The 13310-nt window shown below is 44.6% G+C and overlaps 1 protein-coding gene across 1 annotated transcript in view; it reads left to right on the top strand.

Moving 5' to 3' along the window:
* Positions 1-13310, top strand: part of LOC138467288 (uncharacterized) — a 5113521-nt gene that overhangs the window by 1276785 nt on the left and 3823426 nt on the right. Inside the window, exon 6 of the mRNA XM_069607285.1 lies at positions 6538-6621. Within this exon, the coding sequence (XP_069463386.1) occupies positions 6538-6621 (84 nt within the window). The remainder of the gene's footprint in view (positions 1-6537; positions 6622-13310) is intronic.

Consider the following 13310-nt stretch of genomic DNA (forward strand, 5'->3'; position numbering starts at 1 on the left):
CTCTTAAAACAGTATTCCTAGTGGCTCTAACATCTGGCAGAAGAGTGAGCGAATTACAAGCTCTATCTTGCAAACCTCCTCAGACAACCTTTCATAAAGACAAGGTTGTTTTACAAGTGAAGCCGAATTTTCTCCCAAAGGTAGTTTCTGAATTCCACATTACGCAGAAAATAACTTTACCTTCATTCTATCCTCCTCCCCACCCAGGGAAAGAGGAAGGGAGGTTACATAGGCTGGATCCAAGGCGTGCCTTGAGTTTTTATATCAGCAGACTTGCTAGGATAAGGTAAGCAGACCAACTGTTTGTAGGTTATGCAGGACTCAAATTAGGATTGCCAATCACGAAACAAACCATTTCAAGATGGATTATTTTAACCATTTTAGAATGCTACAAATTGGAAGGGAAAGAACCTCCTCAACATCTTAGGGCTCATTCAACCAGAGGTATCCCAGCCTCTACGGCTCTCTAAAGAGGGATTCTGATTCGAGACATTAGTGCGGCAGCCACATTGTCGTCCGCACATACCTTTACAAAGTTTTACAGCCTGGATTGCTCCTCTAGCTAGGAGACAAGATTTGGGAAAGCTGTGTTACATTCTGTACACTCTTAAAGGGAAATATTGCAATTTTACTCCCACCTCCTTTTTTACACCACTGCTATGGAAGTCTATCAAAGATAAGGAATACGTCGGAGGACACAATCCCTTCGAAGAACAAGTTACTTCTTACCTTGTAACGTTCTTTCTATGGGATGTTCCTCCGACGTATTCCTTATCGCCCCTCCCATCCATCCCCACAGTAAAACTTCCCTTGTAGTTGCAGCTTACGCTCCTTCAAGGTCAATAACCAATTCATGCAGAGCTAATTTTATGCTTCAAAACGGAACTGACCAACGGACGCTGCGCGAGTCTATTTATACGCACAATGACGTCGGCGCCGATATGGAGGCTGTCGAGGGACACCAGCTCGAGGGACGTCGATGCGCAGCGCCCTCTACTGAAACAATTTCCGAGGCCAGCAAGCTGGAATGGATAACATCAAAGATAAGGAATACGTCGGAGGAACATCCCATCGAAAGAACGTTACAAGGTAAGAAGTAACTTGTTCTTCTACCTCTCACACTTATAAGTCAAGGGTAGTGGATCTTCTTGATCCAGAAGATTGACTCCCTTCTTCTGGACAATGAGCCACAGTTCCAATCGTAGGGCGAATTCCGCCTGAGAGAAGGACTCAATTCTCCAGGTCTCAGTTCCTTTCGGAGGAAAATAAACTAAGTTCTAGTTTATGGTGTTAAAAGGTTTCAGATCCAATTCAAAAGAAAAAATTCCAACTCAAACATTATTCTTTATTGACCATAGTTTTGCTTCACTATTGGGTGCCTGAAGAATTCCTTCCTTCTCTAGGTATTTTATTCTTAATGTTCTCAGAGCACCAGGGGAATGACTCCCCTTTCCCGGTCTTTCCTTCAGATTGGCTTCACGATACACAATTTTTGGAAAAAACACCAGGAAGTATTGCTTCCTTCTCTTGAGGTTTCTTGGCTTCACAGTTCACAAGGGCTGGGTGGAATGCCTCCCTTGTCCCAGGCCTTTCTTAGACAGCAATATGCAGTACACACTGCCAGTGCGAATGCCTCCCTTACAACCTTATTAGGGGGTGCGGGGGGGTGGTGGCTCATTTCCCCTGGTTTGCTCAGATGTTCACAGTTCACATAAGCTCTCAAATATATGTGTGCGGGTCCCAGACTAGGGTTTTTCTCTTGTCTTTGTGCTGTAGTCCTGGTTCACGATCCTGCCAGTTACTGTCACAATAAAGATGATTGGTATTGATCTTCATAAAAGGGTAAGGGTCACAGACCCGTGGGATTCTCCCCTTTTGGTGCTGCAGACCTGGGTCACTATCCTGCTAGGTACTGTGACAATGAAGATTACTGCTGTTGATCTTGATAAAAGGGTGCGGTCCCTAACTCGTGTTCTGAAACTTGTTAGTCCTTCCGCAGGCCCACCAACCATCCCAGCAACCTAGATACCTGAAAGGGGGTTGACTGTGTTCTTCGGTCAGTCGCAGGCTCTCCTCTGTGTCCTTTTGGGCCTCTCATGGTCCCTGTTGCTTTCGGGTGTGCTGCAGCAGCTCTGCAGAGCTTGGTTCCTCGGGGGCTGCACGTCTCCTGTCGACCCTGCGTTCCAGCTGCTTCTTGTGGCTGAACGCCTGCTTCTCCACTGCTCTGGTCGGTCCCTCCACAGCGGACCAGATTTGGACAGCTCCACCTGCAGGGCAGCCTCCCCAGCAACAACTTCCTCTGGTCTCCCCTCTGTCTCGCGGTTCCTCGAGAGAGAGGGCTTCTCTCTCTTTCTTGGCTTCCCTCTTCGTTTTGAATGGGTTCTGCTCAATCAGGTTTTGGGAAACACTAGACCGTCCAATCAAGTTCTCATGAGTGCTCTTTATGCTTCTGCCCTTCTTCTTCATCTCAATACTGATCTTGAGGTCCCTAGTGAGTCAATTGGTCTCTCCCTTGTCTCAGTACTTAAGGGATATGTGTCGTTTGAGGAGGCCACACTGTTCTTCGTCCCAGTAATTCCTATATTGATGGTATGGTGAAATCATATAGGAACAATAGGGGGAGTGCTGCTGGGAGGGAGGGAGACAGGTAGGAAGGTGGTCTATGGGGATACCATGTTCTCCCCAGGTCGTCACAAATCCCTGAGGGGGTTTCCCTCCCTATGAGATCCACCCGCTGAGTACCACCCACAGGGGGACTATCGGGTAGCGGGCTTACCTCCATGGCCTCTTGGGAAGGGGCTCCCCGTAGGTGAGAAGTGACAACATCTAAGGATTCGTCACAGCCTGCACACTCTACAGAAACCACTCTCCTCCAAGTCACCAATTCACTTTTTTCCGCACACCAAATCAAATCATCTATTTGCATTCTTCTTGATCTATTAGCGGCCTTTGATACAGTAGACCATCCCACTCTACGTTCTGCTCTTTCTTCAATCGGGCTCTCTACTTCTATCACCTCTTGTTTCCGCTCCTGTCCCTCTAATCGTTCTTTCTCTGTATCTTGGGCTGCACTTCTCCTCCCCACCCTCTCGAACATGGTGTTCCCCAAGCCTCAGTCTTTGGCCCCCTAATTTTTTCTGTATATATTACACTTGTATTCTCTATCATTGAATTTTTCAATCTCTCCTCTCACTTCTATGTGGACGATTCTCAAATCTTTTTCTGTTTCCCCACCTTCTCTGTTTCCCTTCATGCCTGTATATCATCATGCCTTTCTTCTGTCTAGGGTTGGATGCATTAACCCTTCAAAAACTGAGATTCTCCACTTGCCACCTGCCTCCCCATGACCCCTCTCCTCACCTTCTAGCCACCTCTCCCCTCCGCCCTACTGTGCTCTGTTTTTCTTCTTCTGGCGCAATCTTGGCATCCTCTTTGACCCTTCCCTATCCTTTTCCTCACATATTTCTTTAACTGCTCATACCTGTCGCTTTCTTCTCTTTCATATTTGAAAGGTACACCCTTACATATCCTTTCACGGTGCAAAACTACTGATCACCTCTGCTATTTTCTCCCGACTTGTCTACTGCTCTGCTCTTCTCATTGAACTTCCTTCTTATCACCTCTCCCCTCTACGTTTGGTTATTAACTCTGCTATGTGTCTTCTTTTTCATCCTCTACTTGCTCTTCCATTACACCTTCTCTTCTTTCCATTTTCCTCCATGCTTATGACTCTCAACTTCTTTTCCGTTTTCTCTGCATAGTCTTCAATTGTTACCTTGGCCTTGCTCCCCCTTATCTTGCATCACTCATTTCGCTCTATTCACCTTCACATTCTCTTCATTCCCATCATCTTCATCTTCTCACCACCCCCAAAACTCCTTGTGCCGTTTTATGTTTCTGCATCATTCTCCCTTGTTGCGCCCACATTTTGGAATGCCTTCCCCCTGACAATCAAGCCTCCCCACTCTTTGCATTTTCTGCTGCTGTCTTAAGGCTCACTTTCTAACTGCTTTATCATCTACCTAATTTCTACCCTTCTGTTGTTTGTGGTTGGATTCCTTATTTAGTTGATTTTTTTTACTGCTTTGCTCAATATTTACAATGCCTTGGCAAAGGCGCTCTACAAATCTAAATAAAGTACAAAATACACAGAATTGTATATGTGGCTGACATATTGGGTTGAGAAAAGGCCATGCAATATATAATCACACAATCGCATTGATGGAAGCTAAGTAGTGATACATGATACAATAAGAATAAACAAATTTAAAAATAACATTTAGCAATTAGTTAATCTCAGGGGTCTCATGGTGCATGATCCTATCGATTTAAGATTTGCGCTAAACATACCCAGATATCTTTCGGGTGAGATGCTAGGTGTGACATTTCTTTATAGGTATCTTCACAATTATTAGCCCAAATCTATCCCTCACCAATCAGCTAGTGGTTTTGGATTCATCCAACGTAAAGAATTAATTTTGCATTCCAGGGGATAAGCCAAACTGATAAATCTGCTGATAGTTTACCAATAGTTAGGGGTAAGCCTAATACACAATTGGGTGTATCACGTTGTAAATGTAATTTGTGATGGTTCCACCAGTATTTCTAAACAAAAACATGTACATCTGGGCTTATCCCAAAAATATATAAAGGTAGCCTCATTTGCTTTGCCTTTGGGGCACACCCCACATGCTGTTGGGTCAAATGTGTGCACTCTAGCAGGCTTACAATACAATTAATGTAGAGATTTGAACTGTAGGATTCGATGCTTGTATTTCATCGGCATGCGTCGTGTCTAATTAGAAATTTTCGCTCACACCCTGTCGTCTATGGTGTTATCAAGTGCCTTTTGCCAGTGTCTTTTAGAAGTTAGAGTGCCACCTTTAACCAACTGCATCACCAATTTGTATAGTGAGATGATGTCAGATGTAGCTCAGGCCCATACTATTTCATGATAGTGCGTTTAACTGGCGAGCTGAGAAAAGACGGAAAATCTAGCTAACAGTTCTCCTCTAATTCTATCATATAACCGCATGCGTGTGAAAGTGAAGCCATAGAGTTCCAGACATTGAGAGAGGTAAATACATATATTATTAACAAAGGGGTCAAAATGTGTAACCCAGCTACATTTACATAACTCCCTGTTATGTTATGTTATGTTAATGTATTTATAACCCATACCTGGTACCCGTGGGCTGATGGGCGCGGACTAACAACAAAAAACATAAACAGGAAACATAACACGACCCAGAGATGCTGGGCGTGGGCAGGAGTGGCTATGAACAGTCCTCTAGGTGAAGAGCAGGGTCTTCAGTTGCTTCTTAAACAGTTCTGTCGAAGCTATCGTTCTTAGCATGGGTGACAGGGCATTCCAGGCAGTTGGAGCTTCTACTTCAAATGACCCCTGTCTTGCCTTGTTGGAATTACTACGAGGGACATTAAGAATATTGGTATTGTCTGATCTTTGTGTCCTAGCGTTGTCTTTCAGGACAATAGCTTCCTTCAAGGAAGAAGGCATTTTCCCCATGATGCATTTGTGGATAATAAGAAGAAGCCTAAACAGAACTCTGGCCCCAATCGGAAGCCAAAGTATGTTCCTTCTAGCTTTGGAGACATGATCTCTTTTGCTTAGGCCCTTCACTACTCTCACTGCCCCATTCTGAACCACCTGGAGGCATTGGATCTCTCTCTGGGGGATGCCCACCAATAGTCTACACCCATAATCCAATTTGGATCCAATAATTGCCCTTGCCAGAGTTTCTGAATATTTTTCGGAGATGAGAGGTCGTAGATGACGGAATTGAATCAGCATTGAAGGGAAGCCCCTCATTAAAGGGACTCCGTGGAATGGGGATTAACCACCATTGCTGGCATTTGGAATATGCTAGTAATTCAGGCACACCAAGTGCTGGTAACGGTAGGTGGTATCCTGCCGAACATGTAATGAGGACACTGTCTTAAAAACAGTCTAGCTGAATAAATGATTATTTTAAAACAGTGTTTTGGTTGATGAAATCTGTTAAACGTTTTAGAGTTTTAATCAGGTCCGGAATCAAGCAGTTTGAACATTTATGGATTCAATTGTAAAATGTATGGGTTGGCTGACATGATTTTATTGTATTTTTTTTTTTATAAATGATAAGCATTAAGTTCATCTTTGCAATGGATTTAGCAGCAAACAAAATAATCATTGAATGAATTGTATTCAGCTAGCCAATTCACTCAAAGAAACATCTCTTGTATGCCATACACATGAACTGAAATGCATTCCATGTTTTTGTTTCTGGATTTTCATAGTTTACACGGATGTGTGTATGCACATTTTCTGCTAGTTAAAAATATTGTGCTTTGCTCATGCGCTAAATCATGGTGTCTATATTTAACCTGTCTATTGCAGAACACGCCAGACGTATCGCAGAGGCTCCTTTCATAGTTTACACGGATTTGTTTGTGTATGCACATTTTCTGCTAGTTAAAAATATTGTGCTTTGCTCATACGCTAAATTATGTTGTCTATATTTAACCTGTCTATTGCAGAACACGCCAGACGTATCGCAGAGGCTCCTACTTATACATTAACATTTTCTGCAAAAAATACCAACCGTGAAAAAAAATATTCAAGTAAGTAAAAATAGCAGCTGAATATGTATTATTATAAATACACTGTTTAAAAAAAAAACATATTTTCTTTAGTTAGCAGTATTTTAAAATGTTATTGTATGTAGAGTTAGCTACACGAGGGTGCTTGTTATTAGACATTCATCCACCCATAAGGGGAACCCTTTTGTGAAGTCAGTAATAATTGACTGATAAACGTTTTTATTTTTTGGCATCTCCAACCCGGCCCACTTCCCTTTCATCTCCCCAGTGTCAGTAAGCTGTTCACGTCAACCCGTGATCATAGAAAGCCATCAGGAGGTTTTCTTTGACACATCATGCTCCTTCATTTCGCCAGTGAATGTTGTGACTAAGAGCACACAATATGAGTTGCACTTGTCAAATAAAATAGCACTTGTTAAATAAAATAGCACTATTCCTTAGCTTTGACCACAATATCGAATGAATGCATGCCCTAGCGCTGTCACGCCTCTACTGTTGCAATAGTATATACATTGACTGCACAAATGAAAAATGCCAAAGTTGTTGCAGTTATTCCATGATCGTTCAGCCAGACTTAAACAGATCAAACCACCATCCACAACTACTTCATTCTCTGCCAATAGAATGGCAAATTTCTTTAAATTCATCAATCTGGCATATAGAGCATACTGGTCTCTGGACTTACATTCTGAAGCTGGCTGACCCAGCACTTCGCACAGCTTTGACTCCCGAGATCAGCCTTTGAAGGAAAAATCTACCCTGCTCCCTTCTAATGGAAATGCTTTGTTAGCAAGACCTTGAGCGCGGTAGAATCAAAAGCCTCGAGCAACGGGAACGCTGCACGTAGACTACAAAAAGACCATTTGAAATTCCAATAAGAACTGAAGACCTACCTCTTCCATTGAGCATTCCCTTTTTCAGGGACACAATAAATAACGGACCCAATTTACAACCCTTATAACACACTATCAGACAGCCTGATGTTTTTTTTGTGTGTATTAGATTGGAGGTACTAATAGTGGGTGATCTATCAAAGAAACATTTAACAACCGCCATTTTTTACTTTTACTATATGCACTGAAATGCAACCTCAGGTCCAGATGGGAAAATATTGCTGTTCCTTTCCTCTGCCCCTCCCAAACTCCCCTCCCCCTTTATTTTACTTCTCTGTGCCCTGTGCTCTGAATTTTAGGTTGCTTGCAATGTGTTACAAACAATCTACTGATATATGCGAGATGAAAAGTAATAGTTGAAAATATCACCACTTTCCTGAAATAAAACATTGATTGTGCCACAGGAGTCAGTCACTATGCTAAAGGCTCATGAGTCTTTGGCCCTTGCTTCCAATATAGATGAGAAGTACTTCACAGTGGCACCCACTTTACTTCCACATATAGATAACCTCTTTCATCAAAGATTATTTTACTGAATGAGCATTTAATGAATCATAGTTAACGTCTCCAAAGAAGAAACATAATACATTGAGCATGTCTCACAAAGGTAGAACCTTATGACAATTTTCCACATTGTTATTGACTTAAGCAAACAGTACTGACCGTGTCCTTGAACAATGGAATGCGAGATCTATTGAATGACTATTATGCATGTTGCCAAATTCAATCGTTTCAGGCCACTGACCGTACCATGGAACATCACTAAACTACATGCCATTTTAGTAGGCCCTCATCTCATTCAATCTCCATTCACATGTGACATTATTTATTTCTTGCACTATATGTTAGGAAACATTCCCATTTATGTGAAGTTTTTCCTCCAGTTGTGTAACCCCCCCCCCAACTTTTTGTTGCTGTTAAACCCGATAGTCTGACTTTACCAGTCAAGACTCCCCTGGGCTTTTCGCTTACTTTATTCTGGGGAAACTGACATGCCCTTATAGCCCCTCAGTAGTGGGAGACTTTGTTTCCCTTAGTCCTTGTCAATGTTGCAACTTTTCTGCAACATGTTGCAAGTGCACAATGTACCTTACAGTACAGGTCACTTGGGTCTTCCTGTCATTTCCAAAGGCCCTAGATCTCGAAGGATTTTTTGGGAGAAGTGTAGATGTGCTTTGGACAGGGCTGGTGGCAGCATATCCTTTCTCATATGTTTAACCCTTTCCTGCCAGGTAAACCACATTTACCGCGTTTGGCACGTATAGGTGGCCTGGCTCCAAAATGGCCCTGCTACAAGGTTCTTTGTCCTGTCCTTTGGTCATCTTGCCCCTTCACCTTCCCCAGGTCGAGCCGACCTGGGTCAGTCCTTATTTGGGCATGCATTCTCCCACAAAACGCCAAACTTTTGCGGGCTTCTGCATGCCTTGTGTGTGTGCTTCCAGGATGTGGGTTGGACTGTCCGGTTCCAATACAAATCCTGGGTGCCAGAGAGTCTGGTGTGCAGTGAATGGCTGGGACCACCGTGGTCCGTGATTGGTCCACGTATGGTGTGCCCGTATGGGAGCAAATCTCCCTTTGGGTCCTCTTCATTTTGGCGCGAAGGAGATTCTGGATTAGAGAAGGCTCCAAACACCCATACCATGTCGATCTCTTGAGTTCTCACTGAACGAAGGATAGGATCCAAGTATCCTGAAACTAAGAAGCCGAGTCGAGGAACTGCTGGTGACCCGCTGGAAGGTTTGGCACCCTGAGCCCGCTGTCGTCCCGCTGGACCTCTCTGCTCCTGATCGAACTAGAAGGTCTGCAAAGACGCTGCGACCTATTGGAATAGTGGGACTAACTACTCTCGGCACCTTCATCAAACCCTCCAAGTAAGCCTTCTCGGAAGTGTCCCCGAGCCAACCAGTGGGCTGACCAGCTTGCGCAGGACCTTTGCCCTGATACTAACGCCATTTCGAGGAGACCCTTGAGACTTGGTGCATCGCTAGCTCTGTGTTCATGGCACCCTCACACCGAATTCCGAACACTTGGCGTCCCCAAGTCTGGAGTAAAGAGAGAGAGCCTGATCCAGAGTGAACACGGTTACCATGTCGCCCAGCTGTGGTGACGAACTTTGCAGTTGGTCACCACAACAGCCTGCTACAGTGAAACTGGCCTGGTCATCCACCAGGAGCGGAGAAATCGTCACTGTCCCGTTTGGGAATCAATGCTGTAACTTTGTCGCTGAAACCCGCAGTCAATCACCTTCACCCCTCCTGAGACCTAGTCTTGACCGCCGCCAATGCTACCTTGATTGGTCTGGCTTGTCCAGAAGGTTACCCTGTTCCAAGAAACTAGGCTGGCCTTCTGAATCTCTGCCTACCAGGTCAGAGTTCAGAAATCCATATTCACAGTTTGAGCCTAAAAACTGTGCCATTCTTGCACCACTGCATGCCCCTCAAATAAAAAGAAAATGAAATCAGACCCTTGTCAACTAAAAAATGTACTTTGTGATGACAAGGAGAAGATGGGAACCTTACTGTAGATTTGTTTTTTTACTGCGGGAAGCAACTGGGAGGGAAGTTAATTTCTTAACTTTATGCATTTACTCCTTCACTATTAGTCCTAAATCCTTTTTTTAAGTGTACTTGGGTTTTATAACAAAAACCTTTCATAAGAAATAAAAAGAATACATTTTTGTAACAGCGCATTAAAACTATGTGACTGACAATTTTTTTTACAACTATTACATATGCACAAAGGAGAAAAAATAAGCATATCACTTTCACTATAAAAAATACATTTCATTGGTTCAATTCATAAGTTATTTTTCCTGTTCCAATTTGTACTGCCTTAATACATTTCCCATCAGCCAGTGTCAATGAGAGATGATTTCCTGAAAATACTTTTTGTTCCAAAATATATCAGGATTGAAAAAAATCTCATTGACAATAACATGACTAAGTAAGAGATTTCGAAATCTCCTTACTACAACACACTCCACTAAAATGTGTGTCCAATTTTCCAATAGTAATAAACTACAATTTCTAAATGCTATGCCTTTGTTTGAAAATCCTTTCATAATATTAACAATTTCACCTATCGGCGGGGCGTGGCTAGAGAGCCATGTAACAGGACGCGTTCTTGCTGAGACTCCTGCTGATTCTGACGACATCCGAAAAAATACCACATGAAGACAGATCCTAGAGCCATTATTGCTGGAGAAAAGAGTGTGTGAAGCTCTAGGGTGTAATTGGATACATTAATGCACCCAGTAGGTAGCGTGGCCCAGAGGAACAGAACCAAAGAAGTCCGCGGAAGAAAGAGTGTGGCTGTATAAAGATGGCGGCTGCCTAGGAACAAAGGGATCGAATCAGCAATGGCTGAATCCGACTCTGGAGGATTGCGTGTCTGTCAACACAAAGGTTGCGGCGCACACTGCAACTGCGGCACCCTTGGCGTGAACCATGGCAGTGATCCAATAAAATAATGTCCTGGTGGACAAAGGGAAGAAATTAGAGGCGAGCACCCAGTACAGGGAAGAAGAAGACAGCTGACTGCAAGAAATCGCTTGCAAGTCCCATGGAACGCCCATCGGCTGGGTTCGGGAGGGGGTCTGACTGAAAGCCACAACCGCGCAGAGACGAAGCCGGGGCTGTGAAGGTGAATACAGTAACTGTATCATTGGATTTGTGCAAGTGGGCTGACCAGCAATGTTCCAGACCCCGTAGAGCGGGCAGAGCTGAGAAAGCAGAGGAGATACAAAGTATCAAGGACAACATGGAGCAAGCAGAGCTGGGACAGTGGAGAGGGGCCCTGCAGGCAGCAGAGAGTGGCTGACTTTACGCCACGAGTGATACGAAGTGCAGACAAGAGGCGCTTCATCACGGAAGCAGTGAACACTGTGGGAATCGCTCGAACGGGATGTTAAACGCCTGGAACTAGATGGTGGATGTGGGCAGCAGTAAAGAGGCAGGAAAACAATCCGGGTGCTCAGTGCTAAATTGGTGGCCTAGAGAAGGTACTTCAAACATTATTAATAAATAAACTAATATGAGGCAACCCAATACGAAAAGTTAAAATAAAGCCCAGTTCATGTGGATTGAGGATACAGGGATGGAGACACTCAGAGGCCATGATGAAGGTCCCACTGTTACTGCGATACATAGCCTCCTGAAGCACCTAGCGACTTCTTTTAAAACCAAGAGGCTAAAAAGAGTGCAAAGAGGTGCTGGAGCTACAACACTATCAGGAATCAATACACAACTCAGCACCCCTCAGCACAGCCCAACGCCCCGCAGACGTAGGAAGAGAATGGAGGACGTCTGTGACACAGTGTGAGAGGAGGCCCGGTAACAGGGCTAGATTGAGATAGGAGGTGGATCTAGGACGCAAGAATACAGGAGAAAAAACTGAATGAAGGGGCCAGCGGACGGACACCAGAAGCGGAGGTGACAAGCTGGGGACAATAAGCGAGTCCACAAAGGAAGGCTGGGGGCGGAAAGAGGCAACGTTGGACTCGCCCAACAGAGGGAAGGTACACCCAAAAGCTATCCATAGAGGCCAAAACAAGTAGAGAAATCACACCTGGCGGCAGAGATCCCAGTGGGACAGAGAGGAACATGGTGTCCAAGGTGGGCAAATTCAAAGGAAAACAACCAACACTAGAAGACTTTGCTAAATCCTCCTCTACGCCAGAAGGAGCGAAATCAAAGAAGCAAGATACGCAAATAGAGGGGTCCTTGGCACGGAACGACCACCAGATCCTAAATGCCATAGCTGAGCTGAAGACATCATGGGCGAGCAGGATGGACACGTCCATCGCGGAATTAGAAAACATCCCTGGAACAAAGAATAGATGCTGCAAGTAAAATATATATAACTCAAACAGACCCCGGAGTAAGCTCACTCCAAGGAAGAGAAGGGACGAGGGGGCTTTCTTTCTTATATTTCCATCCCCCAGTTCCGACAGCTGCTTGAATGCTTTCTGTCCATGATTGCATTGTTACATCTCGTGCCTCACAGGGTTGATTTCTTTCTCCTAGACAAGGGGCCAACAGTACTCCTCAGTCCTCCATTCCCATCCGTTGTCTCACTCTTTCTCAAGGTGGTGGATCTCCCTCTTGCGCCACGGTGGAATCTGCTCTGACAGAGCCCGGGGGTTTCTGCCCCTATTGTTTCTCCATGTTCTCCAGTCTCCCTCAATATGCTGCTCCGCCCACTTCCACGCTTTTTTGGGGTCAGTGAAATGGACCGACGTGCCTCCATGGTATATTTTGAGTTGGGTCGGAAATAATAGGCCATATTTCACATTCAGGATCTGCAATTGCCTCTTGAGTAGGTCAAATGACTGCCTTGCTTTCTGCACCTCTCTCGTGTAGTCCGGGAAGAAAGCAATTTTTGATCCATTGAAGGTCAACGTGTCTTTGGCGCATGCTCTCTGGAGCAGCGCGTCTCGGTCTTTGTAATTCAGGAGTTTTGCAATCACTGTGCACGGTGGGCCACTGGGCACCGGGCATCCGGCTGGCATGTGGTGGGCCGTTTCTATCGAGAAAAATGTGGAGAATGAGTCTGGTTCAAACATGTCAGTGAGCTAATGCTCCAGGAATAATTCCATGTTCGGTCCCTCCACTTTTTCTGCCAGGCCTAGGATTCACACAGAATTCCGTCTTGATCTTCCTTCACCCTCTTCCACTCTTTCTTCCATCGTTTTGAGTCGTGACGACATGCCAGACAATTGTTTTTCCAGCTCACGTAGGCCATCTTTGGCCCCGGATATGCGCTGTTCCGCCTCTCCTGTGCGGGGCATCAGTTTCTGCAGATCATGGCGGAGGAGCG

This window comes from Ambystoma mexicanum, chromosome 4q (assembly GCF_040938575.1).
Source record: "Ambystoma mexicanum isolate Mex_15411 chromosome 4q, UKY_AmexF1_1, whole genome shotgun sequence".
Lineage (NCBI taxonomy): Eukaryota > Metazoa > Chordata > Amphibia > Caudata > Ambystomatidae > Ambystoma > Ambystoma mexicanum.